Source organism: Plectropomus leopardus, chromosome 8 (assembly GCF_008729295.1).
Source record: "Plectropomus leopardus isolate mb chromosome 8, YSFRI_Pleo_2.0, whole genome shotgun sequence".
Classification (NCBI taxonomy): domain Eukaryota; kingdom Metazoa; phylum Chordata; class Actinopteri; order Perciformes; family Serranidae; genus Plectropomus; species Plectropomus leopardus.
In genome coordinates this window covers 12,055,565-12,078,438 of record NC_056470.1, presented here as the reverse complement: position 1 = coordinate 12,078,438, position 22,874 = coordinate 12,055,565, and the positions used below count along the sequence as shown (strand labels likewise).

Here is a 22,874-nt window from a genome sequence, read left to right as displayed (position 1 = left end):
TGTTTATAAAATAAGAAGTAAAAACCACTGATATCCTGACCAATCGATAGTCCACTACATTATTTTTACATTTGAAGTGCAGCGGCTGCACGAGAAGTCTTTTTGGCGTTTTATTAACAGCCAAAGAGCGGTGACTGTACTGGGAGCCCACGCATGCGCAGTCGGAGCCCCGGAGCCGCAGGAGATCATAGCTGGTAAGCCAAATTTCAGTTCCGAATTGAAATGCAAACACGAATTTATTTCACGTTTATATTGTTCCTTCAGTTGTGCCATACACGGGTGTCTCGTAAACACATTTGTTTAATGGGTACAAGTGTTGATATGTTTTTATTTGTTGAGGTGAAGCGTTTTGGCGTTGAGCAAAACCACAAAGCTTTCCATTTTAGTGTATATTAATGCATGATGCCACACGTTTAATTAGCCTGTCGAGTTAAATACTTCAAAAAAACAAGCAGTCGCGCCGATATTACTGAAATATATAACATGCTTAACGTTGTTGTGAGGGGAAAATGTTGCTCATTCATTTTTCGGAACGGGTGACAGGCTTCATTTTTCACTAAATGGGATTTTCACAGGATTTCAGACACTGATTTTATACATATATTTTTTTCCCTCAAGATTTTTTTTATGCCTCCGCCATTTTAACTGAAATGATTTTTTTCGGTGTGTGTGTGTGGACTTGGACGCTTGTGCGTAAATATGTGTGTGTGTGAATGTGTCACCATTGTCTTTTTTCACCGGAGGTAATGGATGGCTGTTAAAAAGTCACACGGGGTCAGGGCTTTTCATGGAGGAACACTGCTGTCACTCTGCAAATTGCACCCTCAAAACTTATTTAATCATGTCTGAAGTTGGGGAAAATATGAAAATATTTTCTGATAGTTTTAGAATAAATTTAGATCTTAATCCATATGTCTCAGCCATTTTAGGGGAAAAAATGAAGGTAAGGGGTAAAAAGGGAGAGTAGAGCTTAGTGGCGGAGGGTACATGCTCATCTAATCTAAAAATAGTGCTGGTCTGATTTTATATGTTGTGAACAGCACCAAAGTGTGCTCAGGTCTTTGCATAACTTGTCTATTATGTCCAGTGATGGAAGAAGTATTCAGATGTTTTACTTAAGTAAAAGTAGCAATACCACAGTGCAGAAAAGTAAAGGTAAAAGTTCTGCATTTAAATATTTACTAAGTAAAAGTACAAAAGTATCAAATATACTTAAAGTACCAAAGGTAAAAGTACACCTCATGCAGAATTTGTCCCATTTCAGAATAATTTATACATCATTGGATTATAATTATAAATGCATTAATGTGTTCATCATTTCAGTGTTGCAGCTGGTAAAGGTGTAGCTCAATTTTTATTCACTTATATATTGCTGGGTAGCTTAATTTATTATATAAATTATTATTTATCAGTTGATTATATTTTCTCTCAATAATAAAAATCTGGAAAGGAACTAGTAACTAAAGCTATAATGACAGTAAAGTAAAAGTACAACATCTAGCCTCTGAGATGGAGTAGAACTCTGAAGTATCAGAAAGTGAAGTACCACTACCTCAAAATGTACATAAGTACAGTACTTGACTAAATGTACTGAGTTACTTTCCACCACTGATTATGTCTCCCTTTTTGTTGATTTGCATTGCATTCATACAACTATAATTAATGATAAAAGAAAAAGAATAATATTGAGATAAATCAAATTACTGTTTAAAAAAAGAAAAGGTGGATGGTTGGGCGGAGGATCCATAACTTTCATGTATTTCATGTAAGTTTATTTCATGTATATAGGCCAAAATCAACCAATTTGTCTCAAGGGGATTTATAATCCATCAAACATGCAATACCTATTTGACCCATACATTTAATACAACAGGGCAATTCAAAGTGCTTTACAGAACAATACAATATAAAACATATTAAAGGATAGAGACTTAAAAGACTAAAGAGAAAAGATATAACAGGTAAAATTAATATATGATGTTACCCAGTTATTCCTTTGCAGCAGAGAGCATTACTTTGTCCTGTTCCACACACTCTGTCCTCTCCAGCGCTCCGGAGTAAGGGACAGGGACGCCGGTATGAGTGCCAAAGTAAACATGGAGGCTCCACCCAAAGAACCCGATCGCGCCCCTTTGGACCCGTCCTCTTCGTCCCCCAGTGAAGCTGTCCTCATCTGTGGGAATGAAGGTGTGACCAAGAAGGCTCGGCCCCAAACCCACACCACCACAGCTTTCCTCCTGCCAGGTGAGCACAGCTCTGAGACTGGCAGTGTGGTCACACGGAGTTTACAGAGATCACTTTACATTTATTTTCATTCACCTCATGATGGCAGGACACTCATGTAGTTTATAGACGTTCAACTGCGTAGGCAAAACTAGTGGATTTTGTAAACAGAAGGTAAACAAGCAAACTAATAGTTTCCTAATACCAGATATTTCCTGCAAGGTAACAAACAGGAAAGAAGCATTTAGCCGACGGTAAAGGCTGCTGCTTTCTGGAGCGGTGCAAAGTTGAAGACATTTTCACTTAAAGATGAAACAGTTGTGTTCGTGTCATTTTATGTTGATTTAAATAATAATAATAATAATAATATAATAATAATAATAATAATAATAACCCGTATGATGCGAGAAGCAGCTGTCTTTCAGGTACTTTCACACCATCTAATTTGGCCCCCATTCAAAAAAAGTTTTCACACCCCTGGTATAGGCTAAATATCCCCCTTAGACCATGACCCTGACCTCTGACCTCTTTTGACATTCAAATGAGAGTGTAACATCGGAGCACCGGTAGCTTAACTTTAACTGTATGTCTGAGTATTTACATACAAGTGATTTATTTATTGAAAAAAACAACATGTGTGTACCACATGTGTAGCTGTGGGTTGCCCTTTAATCAGACTAACTCCTCCAGTCAACATGTCGAAGTATCCTTGGGTAAGATATTGAACCCCAAATTGCTCCTGATGGCTGTTCCATCGGTGTGTGAGTGCGTATTTAAGAGCGTGTTTCATAGCTGAGTAGCAGGTGGCACCTTGTGCGATGGCCTCGGCCACCGGTGTGTGAATGTGTGTGTAATGCAGCTCGTAGTGTGAAAGCACTTATAAGCATTATAAAAGTGCAAGTCCACTTGCAGGTCCATTTACCACCTTTGAAATGTGATGCTTGCAGGGGATTGTTCTTTTGGCTCTGAGTCAGTATTCAGATAGACGATAAGATAATATTGATAATAATGATCTGTGGAGGGAAAATTCAGGTGTAGATATAATGATAATCTTTCTGCACAACTGAAACAAAGATTATTTGCCCATTTTACATGGCAAAAAAGAGGAAGTCAACTGATTATACACCTCAAAGTCTGTCCACAGGTCTTGGTGGTGCAACTACATATGTGAAAAAGTTGTGTCAAGACTTTCGTGGCTCCAGAGGAAGCTGCGTCAGTAATGTCAGTTAGGGCTAAAGACTACAAGTTTGAAAAGGAAAAAGAAATCTGGAGGTGTGGCGATAGAAATGGGTGAGCGTACCAGCAGCCCAGTCGCCACAATAAGATACTGGCATCGTACTTGGCAGACCATGGATATGTAGCATTTGTATTTTTCATATGTATGACGTACTTCAGATTCAGCACTAGGAGGTTGATGTGATGGTGGTGACACCCTAGGCAAGACGACTGCCAAGCAGCAGACAACAGCATCACTCTTTGAGACCACTATTTTTCAATGACACGACCACACTCACAAACATCTCATGCTCAGACTCTGGTATTTTTCAATGACACGTCTGAGACAAAACCAAATGAATCACAGGTAACACACTCAAATCTCATGCTGGACTCTTGGTAGTTGAGTTGCATTGTGGGTAATGTAGGCATACAAGATACGTTTCCTTTTCTTTGAGGACAAAACCAAATGAATGACTGTGCTCTCTTCAGTGATCTGAATGAATTTTCTCAGCTCCTGCTCCCGGCCATCAAAAGCTGGAGGTGACTCCAGCGGTTGCCATGGGAGACCCAGGTAAAGGAGGCAGGGTCAATGAGGCGACCACACCCACCCTAACAGCACAGGTGGGCGGGGCTTGTAGCATCGTCCATGTCCTAGAGTGGAAGGAGGGGATGGCCATCCTGCCCAGCAGCAACCTTAAGGTAAAGTGATGTTTCTGGTTTTAATATGTGTTGTAAAGTTATTCAGTTGTTTCAGTTGTAGCTGCAGTTCCCCCACAGCATCATAATTTAGAGAGGATTTCTAACTGTATTCCCTGGCTTGTTTTCTTCTTAAAGAGCTTTATAGATCATCCTGGTGGCTCACTTGGTAAAGTCTGATTGATCTTTTTCCCACAGCAGTTAGAGTAACACATCATTGGAAACCTCTGCTCACCAGATCAACTGCAGTCACATGACACTAAACAAGGTGCAAATCGGTCAAAAATCAGGAAACAGACAAATTTTCATGAGAAACCGAAAAAAATATTGCATTACTTGATTCTTTCTTATATGCTTAGGGGAGGAACTGAGTAGGTTTAATCTGTGATAATTAATATTCACATGAAGTAATTTTTCAAGTAAAAATACCAAATATTTCTGAAAATGTGAAGATTTGTTGTCTTTTTCAGATTTATGTTTTGCTACACTGAATTATTTTTTAATTTTGGATTTTGTCGCAAAAAACATTTATCACATCATTTGACAATTTACATAATAAAAATTGACTCATTAAACAATAATAACAACAATAATAATAACAATAACACTAATGCTAATAATAATTATAATAATAATAATAATAATATACATTTAAAAACTAGAAGATGCTGTGAAAATACCATGTACCAGGTAGTATTACATCTTATATTCATTTTTTCTTCTCTATCTTAACTAGCAACTGTCATATAAAAGCAGAAATGCCAAAAGCAATTAAAAAAAATAGAGCTTTATTGCTAATAAGTGACAATCTGGTCCCAGTAGACTAACTAGATGCAGTCACATCATGCATTTAGTGCCTCTATGATGGGGGATCAGGTTTAAGTCAGACACCTTTTAACTCACATGTTTAAAGATAAAGTACTTTACTCTTAAATTATTCAACACACATTCAACACAGCAACATAATGACTTAAATGAGAAGTGGGCATAATTTTACTGTACATGTGTGAGTTGGACATAGTGCAAGTGGTGCAAAATTAAATGCAAATCATACTGTAAAGCATTGCAGTTCTGTATCAGTTAATTTTCTACATTACCGAAGAAGAAAAATATTCCATTAAAATCCTGAAACATTAAAATGAAAGAGTGTCAAAGAGAGTAGTGAAATGCACTGAAAATGGAAGTAGAGAAATAAGCAATAAGTGAATGGCAACAAAAAGTGATTAAAATGTATAATAATTCTACAACATAATTTTAAATGTGTAATTATGATCATAATTAATCTACTAATTTCTTGCAGTTTGTGGTACATTTCATAAAAAAGTTGCACAAAAAAGTTTTTTTAAAGAGATTATTATTGTTATAATCACAATCCATAATGTGCTCAGGGGTTCACAGGTTTAAATACTTATGAAGGGTGTATGAACGCAGAAAAGTGATATCACTCCAGGTTTCAAAGAGTTAAATTGATCTAATAAATAGTTTTGGTGAGAAAAAGGGATGGATAGACAAAAACGTCGTAATAAAACATCAAGACACATGTAACCGGTTGGATCTGTTTGTGTGTGTGTGTGTGTGTGTGTGTGTGTGTGTGTGTGTGTGTGTGTGTGTGTGTGTGTGTGTGTGTGTGTGTGTGTCTGTGTGTGTGTGTGGTAGTTCTGTGTGAGTGACGTAGGAACGCTGAGCACACTGATCACCCCAGGGACCACCAGCAGCACCACTGAACCAGCAGCAGGGACTTCTGGGAGATCAGCTGAGTCAGACAGTGCTCCAGCAGACAAGCCAGGTACAGACATGCTTACATAAAGCTTTAATAACGTCAGGGACTGAACACAAGAATACTGCAGTTGATGCCAATTTCAACATCTGACACTAAATTAGACACAGTGAAGCTCTACTTGGCTTTGGTTTTAGATTCACCACATATCTTCTATTAGGCTTCAGTGCACAAGAATAAAAAGGAATAAAAACTCAGAGTGCATTTCCTGGTGTTGCAGGTCTCATGCCTGATCAGGACTGTTATTTTCTATACATGACTGCAGTGTTATTTGAAGTATTTCACAGCATATCCTTTTCAATGATCACTTGAGCAATAATTACATCAGCTGCAGCAGAGCTCCTCTTAAAAAGTGAAGAGAGCGCAGCTGCAGCTTCATGTTAATGATATCAAGCAGGCATCACTCACCTTTGAAAGAAAAAAATCAAATATAGCTGAAAAAATAGTAAGTAAGTAATATCTTTTTATTGCAGTAGCATCACCAACATGAAATAAGTAAAGGAAATTTAAATAAATAAAAAAAACACCAAGGACAGAAGGACAGCAAAAATATATATTTTTTAAATTTAGATATTCAATTTCAACAGTGTAGTTGGTTGCTCCTGCTGGTGGGCCAAGCTGAATTTTCAAAACAGTTACACTGTTTTCGACATGGCGTCTGAGTCAGAAACTTTCTCATTCAGCTAAGCAGTTCACTGATTTTTTTTTTAAAATGCAACATGTAACAGAATCTTGAGTCATATTTGATCAATGAGTCCTAGTTTGACGTTTGACCGCAGTTCATGGCCAGTGACTGACATGACTGACAGCTGCATTACAGACTCCTCAGCTCTGACAGGATGTTCTCTGTGAGTCATGCTAGATTTCAATAAATGCCATTAGAGGTGATAGGAGGACGACATATAATGATTGTGGATGTCGTGACACTTTCAGTAAATATGACAAAAGGTTTTTTCCATAAATGTTACCTACTGTAGTATTAACCCTTTCAAACTTGAGCAAATTGGCTTGATTTCTTTAAAAAAAAGAAAATTAGCAACCAGGGAAGAAAATTACCCTGAAATTAGCAAGAAATGCCTAAAAAGTACTAGAAAATTACCTGAAAATTAATATAAAATAATACATAAAAAACAAAACAACAAAAAAAAACAAGACAAACAAGACTTAGAAAATGTACTTACAAATTGTAATTGTTCTGTAACACCATTTAAAATATGCAATTATGATCATTACAAATAGACTTTTACCTACCTTTTGTCTTTTTTCCTAGCTTTTTAAAAAAAAAAAATGTAAATCTAGTAATTTCTTGCAATTTGTTGAACAGTTCTTACGATTATTGTCCTTTTTTCCCATGTTTTTGAAAGAAATCCGTTTAAATACTTGTGAAGGGCGTCTGAAAGCAGCACAAGAAAAGTGATGTAATTTCAGGTTTCACAGGGTTAACCTGTATCAGTCTTCATCCGAAGCCTTTTAATGACTTCACCTGTTTCTTATATGTCAGATGTGTCGGCTCCTGCGGGCTCTGTGAGAGGCGCAGCCGTGGAGCCGGAGCGAATGGTGCCGGTCAAACATGACATTCAGGTTGGACTGGGACAACAGAACCATGATCCCCGAGCTCAGAGGACGTACACGGAGGAGCTGCGCAGAGAGCCCGTCACTGACAAGTAACAGCTGCTTCTCCTTCATGCAGCTTTACAAATATATATGCTGGCACACACGCCGTCTAGAAGGCTGTTTGTTTTGGTTGTCAGTGATGAAAAAAACTTACTGAAGTAGATGTGTCGACACAAAAGGATGTACCGAAACTTAACAACAGAAATCAATCCTGCAATGGAGAGTAGAAGACGGAAAGAAATACCTTGATAATAGAAAAGAAGGGAACAGACTGCAGACTGGTGAGTGTTTTGTGCTTGTCCTCATTGCACCTCAGGAGGAGTGTCGGGGTGGAGAAGGTGCCAGCCGGCGGCAGGGTGTCCTCCCTTAACCCCGATCACCTGAAACCCATGAGGAAGAGGAAGAGGAAGGAATACCTGAGTCCCTCTGAGGAAGACTCTGACATCGAAGGCACAGTAAGACATTTTCTTTACTCCATTTAACAACCAGATGCTGTCATATCATTTCTATAAGTATTTTAAGTAATGTTAACCCTTTGACACCTGGACTGACATCACTTTTCTTGTTCTACGTTTAGATGCCTTTTAAACCTTTGAACCCTGAACAAAACGGTTTGATTTCTTCTTAAAAACATGGTATAAAAGACAATGAGCAACTTGGAAAGAAATTTAGTCGATTTAGAAAATTAGTGAAGAAAAAATATCCAGAGAACTATATTTATTATTATCATAATTGCATCATAATTCATAATTATGTTTCAGAATTATTGTTATTTTCAGCACTTTTTAACAGGTAATTTCCTTGTCTTTTTGTTTTGTTTTGTTGTTGTTCTTCTCCTTTCTTTAACTTCTCTTTCATTTATTTTTCTTAAGATGCTCATTGCCTTCTTTCCATGTTTTTGAAAGACATCAAGCTAATTTGCTCAGGTTTGAAAAGGTTGATAAAGCAGACCAGGGTCAAATACTCCTTGCAAATAATACAAAAGTTGTTTTTTTTCTTAATTCAGTGACTGTATGGCCTATTGTCTCTTAGCTACTGGTTTTAACAGACAGCATCCCACCACCCAGATCCTGACTTCTTTCCATTGGCTTCCTCTTTGATATAAAGTTGATTTTAAGATTTTACTGATACCTTTTAAAGCATTTCTGGGCCTGGCCCAAGTTATAAAGCAGAAATGTTGCCCCCCATTATGAACCAGTTCACAGCCTCAGAAACTCCAACTCAACTCTGAAATTATTTTTATTTTATCTTCATTTAGGTCAATTGAAAACCTATTGTCTTTAACAATGATGATCTGGTCAGGAGGCAGTGACAAGATGCAAGTCAATTCAAAACATACAAACATAGATACAGCTGGTGCAATAAAACATCATTAGACAAAATTAAAACATCACAATATGTACAGTATGTACAACAATAACGATCAATGTTCCTTGCTCCTGAGAGGCGGCTTCTCAAACAGGTGCAGTGATCACCAGCTATTGCTTTTAATGAGTTATTAAAGGAATGGAAATGTCAGTTACTGTTGGAGATATTGAGTCGTGAGCGGAGACATGGAGGGGATTTGCCAGTTATAGTTTCATTAGTGAACTGATATCAGTGGATCTGTTGTCTGGTATGAAGCGATGGCCAGTTGACTGAGGAATACAGGTTACAGTGATGAGTGTGCGGGTGACTAAGTGAGTGGTTTTATGGCTGATGATGTCAAGTCGAGGCTTAAATCAAATGGTGACCACACTTTTCAGCATGAGGGCCTCTCTGCTTTGGAACAACCTCCCCAAGGAGACAAGGCTCATCTGTGACTTTATTCACCTCTTTGAACCCATTTTATAGACTAGCTTTTATGTGATATTGTCTTTTTAGGGTTGTCCTTTGATTTCTTCTATTATTTGTACTTACTTATTAATTTTGTCTTGCTTTTGTTTGGCCTTACTGTTTGGCTTTCTTTTGTAATGTAGCCTTCTGGGCATCCTGCTTTTGCTTTGCCTGTTAAAGCACTTTGTAACTCATTTTTTAAAGGTAAACTTTTATAGGTAAATGTTATTAACATCTATATGTCTTTGTAGGATGAAAAAATGGATGATTCTAAAGCAGATGGCAGACTCATCAGAGGAGGTTGGACTAATCATTTTTCACTTTTGTCTGATATGTCATCTTTTATTGTTTTCTTTGCATATTTGTTTGCTGTGCACTGCATCTGTCCTTTTCTTTGTTCTGTCCTCACATACAGATGTAACGTCACGACATGACAACATATCCCTGACAGTCTAATGCAATTACACACCACCTTGAATCAGTGTCTCTGTGACTCTATCGGTCATGAGTTGTGTTTGTTGTGTTAGTGTTAAGTAATCCTGTTATTTTTATCCAGCGTTTGCATGTCTTCAATACCTTTTATCCTGTCCTTTTCTGACCTTTAAGTACATTTCTTTCAATTTAAAAAAAGAGAGTGAGTGAGAGAGAGTGGGATTCCACTGAGATGAATATTTTCACTCAGAACTTGTGTGTGAAATTACAGTATCATCAAACATTAGCTGCTTAGGGAGTCTTTTCCCTCCTTCCTAATTTATTTCCTGTTTTACGTTCATTAAATTAATTTCTTTTCCTTGTTCTCTTTCATTGAAGAATGCACTAATGACTTTGAATGAATAATTCAAATATTTTTGGTGAAGCTGGAGACAGTAAGACGGAGCAGTGGACGTGGGCTCAGTATCTGGAAGAAACCAAAGCTGTTGCTGCGCCCAACAAGCTTTTCCAAGAGGTACGTTTGAGTTTAATATCCAGACTGCAGTTTCAGGCTCAGCTACTGCTGTGCTCTCACAGGCTCACCCAGTGTGCCCATGATTTTTTTACTGCTTTTTTTTACTACCACTGCAGCTCTGCCTATAGCACAGGGACTCATCTATCGCCCCGAGTGAAAAAATAGTGCTGCATTGTCGAGGAAGGAAATGAGAAATGTAAATTTACCTGGGAGAGCGAGATGCTTGCAGCTGAAGGGCAAACATTAATATTCTGTTAAGGATTATGGGGTTGAGGGAGTTTCGTTTTAAAGTTATTTATTTCTTTAATAATCAAAACATTTTTGCATCAAAAGTTTTGTCTTGAGGAGACTTTCTGTTCCAGCAGGAAAAGATGAAACATTTTAAGTAGAATGATAAAAACTGTAATCTTCATTTTCTGTGTTCTCACATTTTCTTTGTTCGTTATCCTTATCCAGTTTCCCACCGTCCTTCATTTTTTCTTCTTTTTTTAAATTTACTTTTTATTAGACTTTCTTTTGAAGTACACAACAAAGTGTACAAAACAAAGTGATACATATGTATTCACCGGACACAACATATCCTTACAATAAATCAAAAATGAATAATAAAGCTAAGAAAAGATCCTCCTTAAGTAAAAGCAAAATCTGCACAAATATACATACATAAATACACACATGCACGCGTATACACACATGCATGCGTATACACACATACACACACAATAGCACACGTCCATATACTTGCACATTCTAGTCAACCTGTATTAGTACTTCTCTGGGGGAAACAAAATATATTTGAAGTTGGAAAAGATGCCCATAACATGTATCTATTACGGCTATACAAAATCAGCCTTATAGCTGACAAATGGTTAAGCTCTTTTGACCAGTTTTCATCAAAAATATCAGTTTAGGTTCTTAGTTTGAATATAATTCTCTCCATTGTGTATATTTTGTATTCATTTTAGTTTATTTTAATCTCTATAGTCCATACTGCAATATATTCTTTTTATTCCATGTGTCCAGACCCAGAGGGTGCCAACAGTTAAGAACGGCTTTAAGCAGGGGATGAAGCTGGAAGGCATCGACCCGCAGCATCCGTCCATGTACTTTGTTCTCACCGTGGCCGAGGTGAGATAGACGTCCATTAACACGGTCGATGAATCTTAATGGTCCGGCTGATTATTAAGGATTTAAAATCATAGCTCCTTCACAGGTTGCTTTTGCATGCAGAAGAGTTCAGCCCGGTGTCGCCTTCTCCAGCCTGCTTGTGTTTCTCTAACGTATCATGTCATCACCCAGGTCTGCGGTTACCGGCTGCGGCTTCATTTTGACGGCTACTCCGACTGCCACGACTTCTGGGTGAATGCCAACTCCCCTGACATCCACGCTGCAGGCTGGTGTGAAAGCACAGGACACAAACTGCACACTCCCAAAGGTCAGAGGTCACAACACTCTGGACATATTGAAAGACCAAATAGATTGTAAAGAGAATTTGATAGCATGGACAAAAAACCCTGTCCTTCATTTGTGCTTCATCTTCATCTTTCACTAGACAAATATTCAGCAATAGTTGACATTTTGGGAAAGCCACTCATTTACTTTCATTTACTCTGTCCAAAGGCAGTCTCAGAGTGCATTGGCTGTTGTGTGACACGGATAAAGCCTAAGGGGTGAGGGCCAATATTTCAGACTGATCCGATGTAGCTTGCAGATATCCGGATATAGACTTCCTCTTCTGTGCGTCTCTTATTTTAGCTAATCTCTGTAAACAAAATCTGCATATGACCTCGTCTGCCGATTGCAGGTAGCCCTCTGGGAGCCAAATATTTTTTTTTCTGACCTCTGATTGGCTGATACCATCTTCGTGGTGATTTCTGCATGTCCTTAGGGCACTTTATCGCTGCCTGTTGTTCTTGCCTGCTTGTGTTTTTGCGTTTTCATGTAAGTGGATTGGATTTCTTTTCTTCTTTTTTTTGAGAACAAAAGAGGGAAAACCCCTGTTTTAAAAAATACCTTTGTATGTGTAGAGTGGGCCTTAGAACCAGGCAAGCTGTTTCCCAAAACTTCGAACTATTCCTTTAAATTATGGGCTGTTTCACCAAATATGAATCATTTTAATCCTCTTTTCTTGTCTCTGTGTTTCCTGCAGGCTGTAAAGAGGAGGAGTTCACCTGGTCCAACTACCTGAGGATGACTAAAGCACAAGTGGCGCCCAAAGAACTCTTTGCGAGTCCTGGGAGGGTAACTGCCACTATATGATATACGGTAGTTGTATTATCTACGAGCATCAATGGATGAGGTGAAAGATTTAGGGTGGATAAAAAGTAAAACTCAATAACCAAAGAAAAAAAGTGCCAAAGTCTTGTCTGATTTTTGTTTAATATTTAATGCCAGAACATCAGAAGCTTTATGCTTGTTTGGGCTGATGTTGACTTCCCTCTGCAAGCTCATGTATAATGTAAACAGTGTTCAAGCTTTGGTTGAAACTGAAGCAGTCTGGCACATTTTTTTTGATTAGTGAATTCATAAACACATTTAAAGACAGTCACAAAGCTGAATAAAGTTATCAGCTTGTCCACAGCTCCGTCGGTTTCTTCTTCCCTTTGTGAATTGTCCCTTAGTCTTTAATATTTCTGCTTTCTGTTTAGACTGATGTGAAGTGCAGTTTCGAGATAGGAATGAAGCTGGAGGCCGTCGACCGTATGAACCCCTCCCTCATCTGTGTAGCAACCGTCACTGACGTGGTGGACGACCGCTTCCTGGTTCATTTTGACAACTGGGATGACACATACGACTACTGGTGAGCCTCCAGCCCAGTGGGGGTGTACTGTATGGGCTCTGGAAAATGACTGAAGAAATAATCTAGAAGAAAGATGTTACTCAGCAGCTGTGGAGAAACTAAAGTTTGTGAAATTTTGTGAAACTGCCAAAGAAACGCTGATCAAACTGTCCAGTCTGTATAACTTCATACTTGCTTGGTTCATTTGTAAAAAGTCAGTGTGGACAGGAAGCAGACCAAAACCATAAAGACAACAATGTGTCTTTTTTACAATTAAGAGGAAAAATAACTCTAAAACAAACTCCCATGGTATCTTACCATGTAGAGAAACAGTTGCAGTCGAGCCCTTGGCTGTGTGAAAGTTGCCGTGTTTGTCTGTACAGTTGTTTCGTTTATAGCATGCAGGATTTTAAGCACTGTGCTGAAAACAGCTGCTGCTGGAAACTAGGTTAATACTGGCTCTGAACCAGTTAATAAGGTGTCATAAACTCAAAACGATGAGCTAAAAGAGGCTAACGTGCACAGCTGAGCTGTACAGTGTGGTTATAGTCAGTTCTGGGTTTGCCATCATGAGTGAGGCCTTATATGTCACATGCAGTTATTTCAGTCAGTTAGAATAAAGCTCGAAACAAAAATCAGCAAAAAGCTTTAAAAGTTTGAAAACCTTGCAGTTATTTATCTTTTGCCTACAGTGAAACTTTCAAACCGCTAGATGTTTTTGTTTGTTACGCAGGTGTGATTCCAGCAGTCCGTACATCCACCCTATTGGCTGGTGCCAGGAGAGGGACCTTCCCCTAACGCCACCCCAAGGTGACCACCGTGTTCCCTGTTAATCATTAATTTAATCATGTTCATAGTCATAACATGGATCATTAACTTGTAATACAACTCTGCCTATCCCTCGTGTCCTTTGAATATATATTCAGTACTTTATAAATACACATGTAAATACCTGAAATATACTTGTTTCAATGAGCACGAATGAACTTTGACATAATCACAAAGATTAGCACAAAAAAGAGGAAAATGTAGTGGATGAACTTTTGCGTTTGGATTTATTGACTGATGTGATTATCATTTGCTGTGCCAGATTACCCGGACCAGGGCCGGTTCTCCTGGTCTCGCTACCTGGAGGAGACTGGCTCCAAGGCGGTGTCCGCTGACGCCTTTAAAGTGGTGAGAGCACAGAATAAATGTGCTATTTTAATTCACTTCACAGTACGATATAAAAGAGTTAAACTTAACTGTAGTGTGGATGTGTCATACAGCCTGGAAGGAAACAGCAGCAACGGTGAAGCAAAAGCCAGAATTAAGAGACTGAAAATGTCAGATTAATTAAAATTAATAAGAAGCATGGTTTGTTACAGTTCCAGTCAAATCAGTTGCCTTCAGTATGTTATGAATATGATTACAACTGACAGTGCTGCAGTAAGTACATAGGCAGGGTTTAGGTGTTTACATTACAGATTCAAGTATACAGATTCTAAAAAAAAACCAAAAAAACGCATTCATGTGATGTAAAAACACTTTAACCCTGTGAAACCTGGATCGACATCAGTTTTCTTGTGCTGTGTTCAGATGCCTTTCATAAGCTATTTCACCCCTTTGAGCCTGAGCAGTTGGTTTGATTTCATTCAAAACCATGAGGAAAACACAATGACAAACTTGGCAAGAAATGTGCCACAAATTGCAAGGAAAAAAAGAATATAGTTATATTTAATTTTATATTCAAAATTATGTAACAGGAATATATATACACACACACACACACACACACACACACACACATCACACATATATATATATATATATATATATATATATATATATATATTATATATATATACATATATTTAAAATCAATTAATTTTCAGTTTTCGATTTCCTTGTTTTTATGGTGTTTCGCTATATTTCCTATTTTCAGGTAATTTTCTTGTACTTTTTAAATGTTTTTTTGCAAATTTTTGGGCCATGTCTTGTTAAGTTGCTTGTTGTCTTCTCCCCATATGTTTGAAATAAATCAAACCAATTTGCTCAGGTTTCAAAGGGTTAAGATGCTGAACATGATCATTCTTGGTTCAAGTGTTGTCGAGGACCTTTGTGCATTTCCCATTGCTCTCCCCCTTCATTTCCTGTCATCTCTCTACTGTAAAATATCAAATAAAAGACATAAATGGAGGTTTAGTTGAAAGTACAAGTCGGTGTGTTTTTCTGCCTCCAGCGAGCGCCCCACAGCTTCCAGCCTCAGATGAAACTGGAGGCCGTGGACAAGAGAAGTCCTGGTCTGATCAGAGTGGCCACAGTGGAGGAAGTTGAGACTCATCGCATTAAGGTAATACTGCGTGTAGATATTCCTGAACATTTCAGTACTAAATGTCTGAAGTTATGAAGGTCATGACCTTGTATGTGTGTGATATTGCTTAAGCCTTTAAAGCCTGGATGGCTACCAGTTTTCTTGCGCTGCGTTAAGATGCCTTTTACAACCTGTTTAACCCTTTGAAACCTGAAATGGTTTGATTTCTTTCAGAAACATGGGGGGAAAGGCAGTGAGCAACTTGGCAAGAAATGTCCCACAAATTGTAAAAAGAATTGTGGAAAGGGACAAGAAAAAGACCTGAAAATATTCTTTTAAGAAAAGGGGAAATTTAAATGAACCCTGATAACTATGTTCATATTTATTGTAATTATATATATTTATCATTGTGTTACAGGAAAAAAAAGAAGTTTTGTTCAATTTTAGTCCTTTTTTGGGGTCATTTCTTGTTTCTGTTTTTACCATTCTTTTTTCTTTTTCTTATTTTGCTTATTTTCTCAGCTTTGAAAGGGTGTAAAAAGTTTCTATGCTGTGTGCAGTTTTAGTGTGTGTGTGCATGTATAGTATTTTATATTTCTACCTCTCCGGCAGGTCCATTACGACGGCTGGAGTCACGTCTATGATGAATGGATGGACTCAGATCATCCCGACATCCACCCAGCAGGCTGGTGTGAGGCGACCGGCCACCCGCTCAAAGTTCCCCCACGGGACACCAAAACACAGCAGCCACATGGTAGCAACGAGCTCTTCAATCAAAACTGGAAGTTGATGTTCTACAAAATTCAAAATGATTCTTGATAGCTAGCATTCAGTCATAGCAAAAACACATATAATGCAGCTAAATATAGTCCCTACAATGCCCCATGGTGTCATGTCAATTAAATTTCAACTGACAAATGGAAATAGGCCTATATTGCTGATAAACAATGTATATGTTGTTGCTGTTATTAATATTTTTAATATGCCTTTTTCACACAAGGCATTTTAACAAGTCACACTAGAAAAAGAAGAGGTGTGAAAATGAAAAGTAATGGTGGCTAAATTATATTTAGCTGCTTAACTATCAGAGTCCTGGTATTGTGCATGCTGCCTCGCTGTCATGGCTTACTGGGACACTTGAAAAGAACAGAGCCATCATTGATGTTATTAGTGAACACCTTTGCTTTTCCTGCTGTGACTTGTCAAAATGCTTTGGGTTTGTGAGTGTCGTGTACACGTGGGAGGCTTCATCTGTGTGTGTTTGGATGTCTGTAGGTGTGAGGGAGCCTCCTGCTATGGGCCAGTCCACCTACCCCTCCTCTGTTCCCTGTAAACCCATCAGCCACCCCCGAGCCAACAAGTACAGCTTCCACAACAGGTCAGCTCACCTCAACTCTGTCAGGTCATTTAATGGAGCTTTGTTCACCAGGCCTATTACCTGACATCAGGTTGAGGAGGAGGGAATTGTATGTCTTTTGTAATGCACTGCGGGGCTCTGTCTTTGAAACAGGAAGTGTCCAACTCCTGGTTGTGATGGCTCAGGCCATGTGACCGGTCGTTTCACAGCCCATCACTGCATATCCGGCTGCCCGCTGGCCGAGCGTAACCAGGGAAGGCTGAAGGCCGAGCTGTCGGACTCAGAGTGCAAGAGGACCCTCTTCTTTGGCCAGAGGACCAAGAAGTCCCACTACCGTGGCAGGTAAAACTGTGTGTATATGTGTGTGTGTGTGTCTGTCTGTCTGTGTGTATTAGGGGTGGATGATATGGCCCTAAAATAATGTCATGATATTACAGGGCATTTTGGCGATAACGATTTTCTTGATGATATGTCAAAATATTGAAAAACAAACATATTTTATTATTGATTTCAATACCATAAACAGAGGTGTGCACAAACATCCAATCTAAACTTGGAGCAGGTGCTGAACCAAAGAGCAACACAGCTCAAAACCTCACTATTACTTTGGTGCATTAAAGAGATAATAACTGGAGCCCTGCAGTGTGCCAGCCATGTTTTGCCTTTTTACTGATTTCAAGAACATACAAACTTCGCAACATATATCTTTTAGTTTTACATTCAGATGCAGATATTCAAAAATTATAAATAATGTAAAAATGTATATAAAAATTTTTAGTTTGTAAATAACAACAGTAACTGGTAGCAATTTCACTCTCGGTTATGCTTGTTGTTGCTGTGAGTAACGCTATGATGTCATTATGCCAGTTGAAATATTGCCATTATCGTGATATTAATTGTTTCTGTCATATTAAAATTATACTGGTATCATTGTGAATGATATGATATGGCACGCCCCTAGTGTGTATACATACATGTTTACATTTGTCTCACATTAATAATTTCCTCCATTTTCAGGATTGGCCGTCCTCCCAAATACAGGAAGAACCAGCAAAGAGACTACCAGAGTGAGTTTTCTCTGAGCACTGAACATATCCTACTTTGCTGAGAGGATTTTTACTCTGCAGCTCATTATGGATTTCATGTGAAAGCTGCAGATGTGAATGTTGTCTCAGTCTCTTATCTTTCCCCAGATGCAACAAATTCTGCTCTGCAGTCAACTAGTTTTTAAAGATTTTGAATTTTATGGCAGGAAAATGGTCATATCCTAAAAATACAGAGAACAAGCCTTTGGTTATAGTGCTTTTTCACAGCACACATTTTGACTTGTGTTAGCAGGGAAAGCACAGCTAGAACCCTTTGAAATCTGAGCACATTGGTTTGATTTCTTAAAAAAAAAAAAGGCAATGAGCAACCCAAGAAGACATCAACCCCAGATTAGCAAGAAATTAGTAAAAATAGAAGAAAATTAATTAAATCAAATTAAATTAAAAATAAAATAAAATAAATAAAAACAAAGAAAAAGAAAGTAAACAAACAAAACAAAGCAAACAAGACTTTGAAAAAATGCTCAAAAATTATAATAATTTTGTAACATAATTTTGGATATGTAATTGTGGATATTTTTTCTCTATACCTTATTTAAAAAGAAATCCTTGATCTACTAATTTCTTGAAATTTGTGTAACTTTTCTTATCAAGTTGCTCATAGCATTTTTTCTCCATGTTTCTGAAAGAAACCAGAACAATTTCAAAGGGCATCTGAAAGCAGCACAAGAAAAGCGATGTCGCTTCAGGTTTAAGGGGTTTTAATGGTGGCTCGGTCTGGCTTAAGTTTCACTGTAAGCCAGACCACCTAAGCATTTAACCACCAGTTCTTTACACCTGTGCTTTATCCTCTGTGATGTGTCAAAATGTCTGCCTTAAAAAATAATCACCTTTCGTCAGTTTCAGTCTGAAATATTTGTCTGAGTGATCATAAATCAAGAAAGGTTGTACCCAGGCCTGTTTTTGTGTGTGTGTTTGTCCTCAGACATGTCCTCAGAGGGTATGTATCCGTCACTGTTCATGTCAGCTCTGAGCAGTCAGTCCGACAGGACTCTGTCTCTGTGCTGGGAGCAGCACTGTAAGCTGCTGCCCGGCGTTCAGGGCATTCACGCCAGCCAGGTGGCGTCATGGAGCGTTGAGGAGGTGAGCAAACTTTATCACTTTACTATGTTTTTATTTCTTCTCCTCGACTGGATTAATTATTTGAAATCTGATGTGTTTTGTGCCGCAGGTCTTCAGGTTTGTCCAGAATCTAATCGGCTGTGAAGAACAGGCTCGTCTCTTCAAAGAAGAGGTGAGATCTCTGAGTGTGTGTGAATAAAATATTAGGTTAACTCCTACATTTGCTACAGATGTATTCAAATGTAAACAGTCTATACTGTATTTACTGTCATGTTGCACTGCAGATGTGAAAACAACAGTTTGTTAAGTGTCTTTCAGCGGAGAGCGTCTACATGATACACTAGGCAGGCAGTGTTGAAAAGATTTAAGTATGTTTACTCAAGTACTCAAAATGTACTCAATTTTGAGGTTCTTTATTTGAGTATTTCTTCTACATTTTAGATTGAAACATTGTACTTTTTACTCCACTGCATTTACTAGTTACATAGTTACAAGTTACTTTCCAGACAAAAGAAAGCGTTGTTAGAGATCATAAATTGATTACATAAATGGATTACGGTCCCTTTTGTTGCATGTCATCCCCTCTCTCTCTCCCCCATTCATGTTAAAATCTGTCCTGTCAAATAAAGATGACCCCCCCCCTCAAAAAAAAAAAAAAAAAAAAAAGAAAAGGGAAAAAGACTATGACCAACTTGGAAAGAAAGAAATGATAATAGTGAAAGGTGATGAAGAAAATGACCTGTTGATCAGTTTTTAAAAAATGAGTAGGATCAATTATAAAATTATCAAAAAATAGTGGGAAATGTCTGGAAAACTATATTTGTAATAATTATAATTATATGTTTAAAATTATGTTAGAGAAAAAAATAGATTTTATAAATTTCCTATTGCATTTTCTTGTTTGTTTTCATTTTTTTTTTAACTTTTCTTTTTTTGCTTATTTTCAGGTCATTTTCTTGTACATTTTTACTAATTTCTTGCTGTTTTTTAGGGCCATGTGTTAAGTTGCTCACTGTCTTTCCCCCATGTTTTGGGGAGAAATCAAGCTCATTTGCATAGGTTTCAAAGGGTTAAGACACAGGACATGACATTTGCTAAACACTACAAACAGGTTGCACCTTGGTCATACAGCTGCAACATTGCTGGTTTGATTCTAGCCAGCGACCATTGTTGCATGTTAACCCCCCATTTTCCTGTCTGCTGTGTCACTATCACTGTCCATTAAAGGTGAAAATACAAAAAAAATAAAATAAAATAAAACCTAAAGTTTAATCTCAGGAAACTGACTCAACTGAACACCTCTGGCCACCTATATAATCACATTACTTTGTTGACCCCTGTGACACAACCTACATTTTCTTGACCTTTCACCTCCACGCCCATTTATATCACCACTGTTGTGTCTGCGTCTCCCCCAGATGATTGATGGGGAGGCCTTCCTGCTGCTGACTCAGACCGACATTGTGAAGATCATGAGCATCAAGCTAGGCCCCGCCCTCAAGATCTCCAACGCCATCCTCATGTTCAAGAGCACAGACGAGGTACTCAAGTGATCTCACCCTCACCTGCCCGGGGGCGTCGGGCCGCCAATCATCATGTGCCAAATTCATTCTGTTGCAGGGAAAATACCCTGATCCCTTTTTCATGTGTTTGGTGTCCTGTACCCATCAGAGAGGAGAGCGGGGAGGAGGGGACGGGGGGTAGGTCCGATCAGGGTTTAAAGTAGACATAATGGAGATGTTGGAAGAGAATTAAGAAAATACAGATATATTTTAGCAGTGATGTCATAAAGATGATGGACAGATTGGTGTGGGGAGTGGATAGAAGGAGGCTGATGTGGAGAAGGTGAAATATCAAATGTTTGGTGGTTTTCACAACTTTACAGCCCAAATCTCACTGGTAACGTTTTGCATTTGTTACACATAATAAGTATATTTGCAACCACCTGTTTTTGATGCTGAGTTCAAATTTGTGCAATAAAAGCTTGAGTGGAAATATTATAAATTCAGAACAAAAGTCGCAATTTGCTGAGGAGTTTAAGGTTCTGTATCATTATCGAGGAAGTGCACATCAGGCAGATGGGAACAGATTTTTCTGTTGCATTACCTTCCTGTTCTTCTGTTGATGCCGAGTCTGCATTTTGCTGCCGCTCACAGTCACACAGGAGATACTAGTACTATTGGTACTTTTACTTCCTGAATTAGAATCATTACTATTGGTGCAAGCCCTAAAGGGACCGTTCACCCAAAAATTAAAAATACATATTTTTTTACAGCTCAATTGACAAGGATGCTATAAATGTTTGCATCTGATGCTGTTGTGAGCCTCTTTTAAGCATCCTACTGCGTGGTGATTCGGTTGGCGGGGGCGAGTGTAGTTTTGTAGAGAGAAAATAGCTCCCACATTAAACTGCTCATGAGAAGATCTGTGGGTTGTTTTGAGTAACCCAGCCAAAAGCCAAACGCCATTTCGCTCTGTTATATCGGAGAGGAGTCAGACATCTCTACGCCAAATATCTCCAACACTCAGAAACTCACACCAAAACAGTTTGGAGTGATAATTATCACTACAGGTAAGAGTGAAAATATGCAATTTTGATTTGGGGTGAAATGTCCCTTTAATACAGGCCAGATGGCCAAGGTGAACTCAAGATACATTTTGGGGAAAGAAAGTTTAAACATGACAGCATTTTCATGAGTACTGTGCCTAGATTTGGACTAAATTATTAGCTTAAAAAGGTGAAATCAACAATACAGGGAAAAATACTGAAATACTTGATAAATTGTGAAATAATGAAGGTTAAGTAAAAGAGAGGATATGGGGAGGATTGTAGACAAGGGAGGGGGGGGGGGGGGGGCAAAAAAAGGAGTTAAATGCAGTAGATGAGGCTGGTCAGTGAGACTCCAACAAGCCTCAAATTTTGTGCAATAAAATGTTGAGACAGATGTACTGTATTCTGTAACACTTGATATCACAGTTACAATTAAATAAATAAGCTACTTTGTTCAGACTGCTGGGAAAAGGTTTGTGACAGATGAACAAGTTAAAACAGGGAGGATCACTTTGCTCAGTTTCCCGCTCATCCTGCAGTATTAGTCATTTGTGTTTGACTTCTCCACACTGTACTTTGTCACCACACTGTTAATGTGAAAACTCAAGTGATACAGGAGCTGTGAATTAAAATGTTACCCTCTTATATAGAATCTGAGTGAGAGAACAGAAACAATAGTGTTTTGAGTTTTTATATCTATATGCAAAAGATCTTAAATTATTATTTTTGCAATTCTTGGTAGATGAAAAGGACACTTTGCATTGGCGTTTTAGCACAACTGTGAAACCCAGATGGATTTTACACAATGATGTTCCCACACTTGGTCACTAGAGAGTGCAAAAAATCCACATTTCAGCACTATAAACATGGATTTGATATCTACTCAATGGAGCTCTCTGCAGTTTACGTGTGATGGAAACAATGTTCGGAGTGTGTTCTTTGAAATGTTTACATTAAGTGTCAGAACAGGTTAAAAACACTGTATGGATTTAATATTGTGAAATGAAAGATATTTTACTGGAGTGTTTTAAGGGCTCTTGGAATCTTACTTTGTGTGTCTCTCTGGTGGGATTTTTTGTGTGTGTGTGCGTGCGTGTGTGTGTGTGTGTGTGCGTGAATGTGTGTGTGTGTGTGTGTGTGTGTGTGTGTGTGTGTGTATGTGTATGTGTGTGTAAAGATAATCTTGGGTCACAAATGTCATTCAATCCATATGAATTAATAAACATCCAAAGCTGTCTTGTCTGATTAAAGCTGCTGCCTCTCGTTTTTTGGGGTTGATACTGCATTTCCTGTGCATGTGCAGGTGTGTTGTGTGTGTAGCACTATTTACTATAAACTCACTCTGCTTATATCACATCCCCCTATTGACCATATTGTCGTCAACAGCTGGCTGTGGTGGCGACAACTCCATTCACGCCCTTACTGCTTTCACTGCTT

At 38.3% G+C, this 22,874-nt stretch overlaps 1 protein-coding gene across 1 annotated transcript; it reads left to right on the top strand.

The window, feature by feature from the left end:
- Nucleotides 1-170: 170 nt before the first annotated feature.
- Nucleotides 171-21,694, top strand: l3mbtl1 (L3MBTL histone methyl-lysine binding protein 1). Its single transcript, XM_042491814.1, has 22 exons — nucleotides 171-194; nucleotides 2,049-2,244; nucleotides 3,953-4,140; nucleotides 5,794-5,923; nucleotides 7,416-7,578; nucleotides 7,845-7,983; nucleotides 9,595-9,643; nucleotides 10,201-10,289; nucleotides 11,313-11,417; nucleotides 11,589-11,724; nucleotides 12,439-12,530; nucleotides 12,938-13,089; nucleotides 13,802-13,878; nucleotides 14,159-14,244; nucleotides 15,290-15,400; nucleotides 15,974-16,115; nucleotides 16,637-16,739; nucleotides 16,872-17,060; nucleotides 17,736-17,785; nucleotides 18,750-18,907; nucleotides 18,996-19,058; nucleotides 20,305-21,694. Exons 2-22 carry the CDS (start codon nucleotides 2,079-2,081, stop codon nucleotides 20,437-20,439), a joined length of 2,523 nt encoding a protein of 840 aa, XP_042347748.1. The 5' UTR covers nucleotides 171-194; nucleotides 2,049-2,078; the 3' UTR covers nucleotides 20,440-21,694.
- The last annotated feature ends 1,180 nt before the right edge of the window (nucleotides 21,695-22,874 follow it).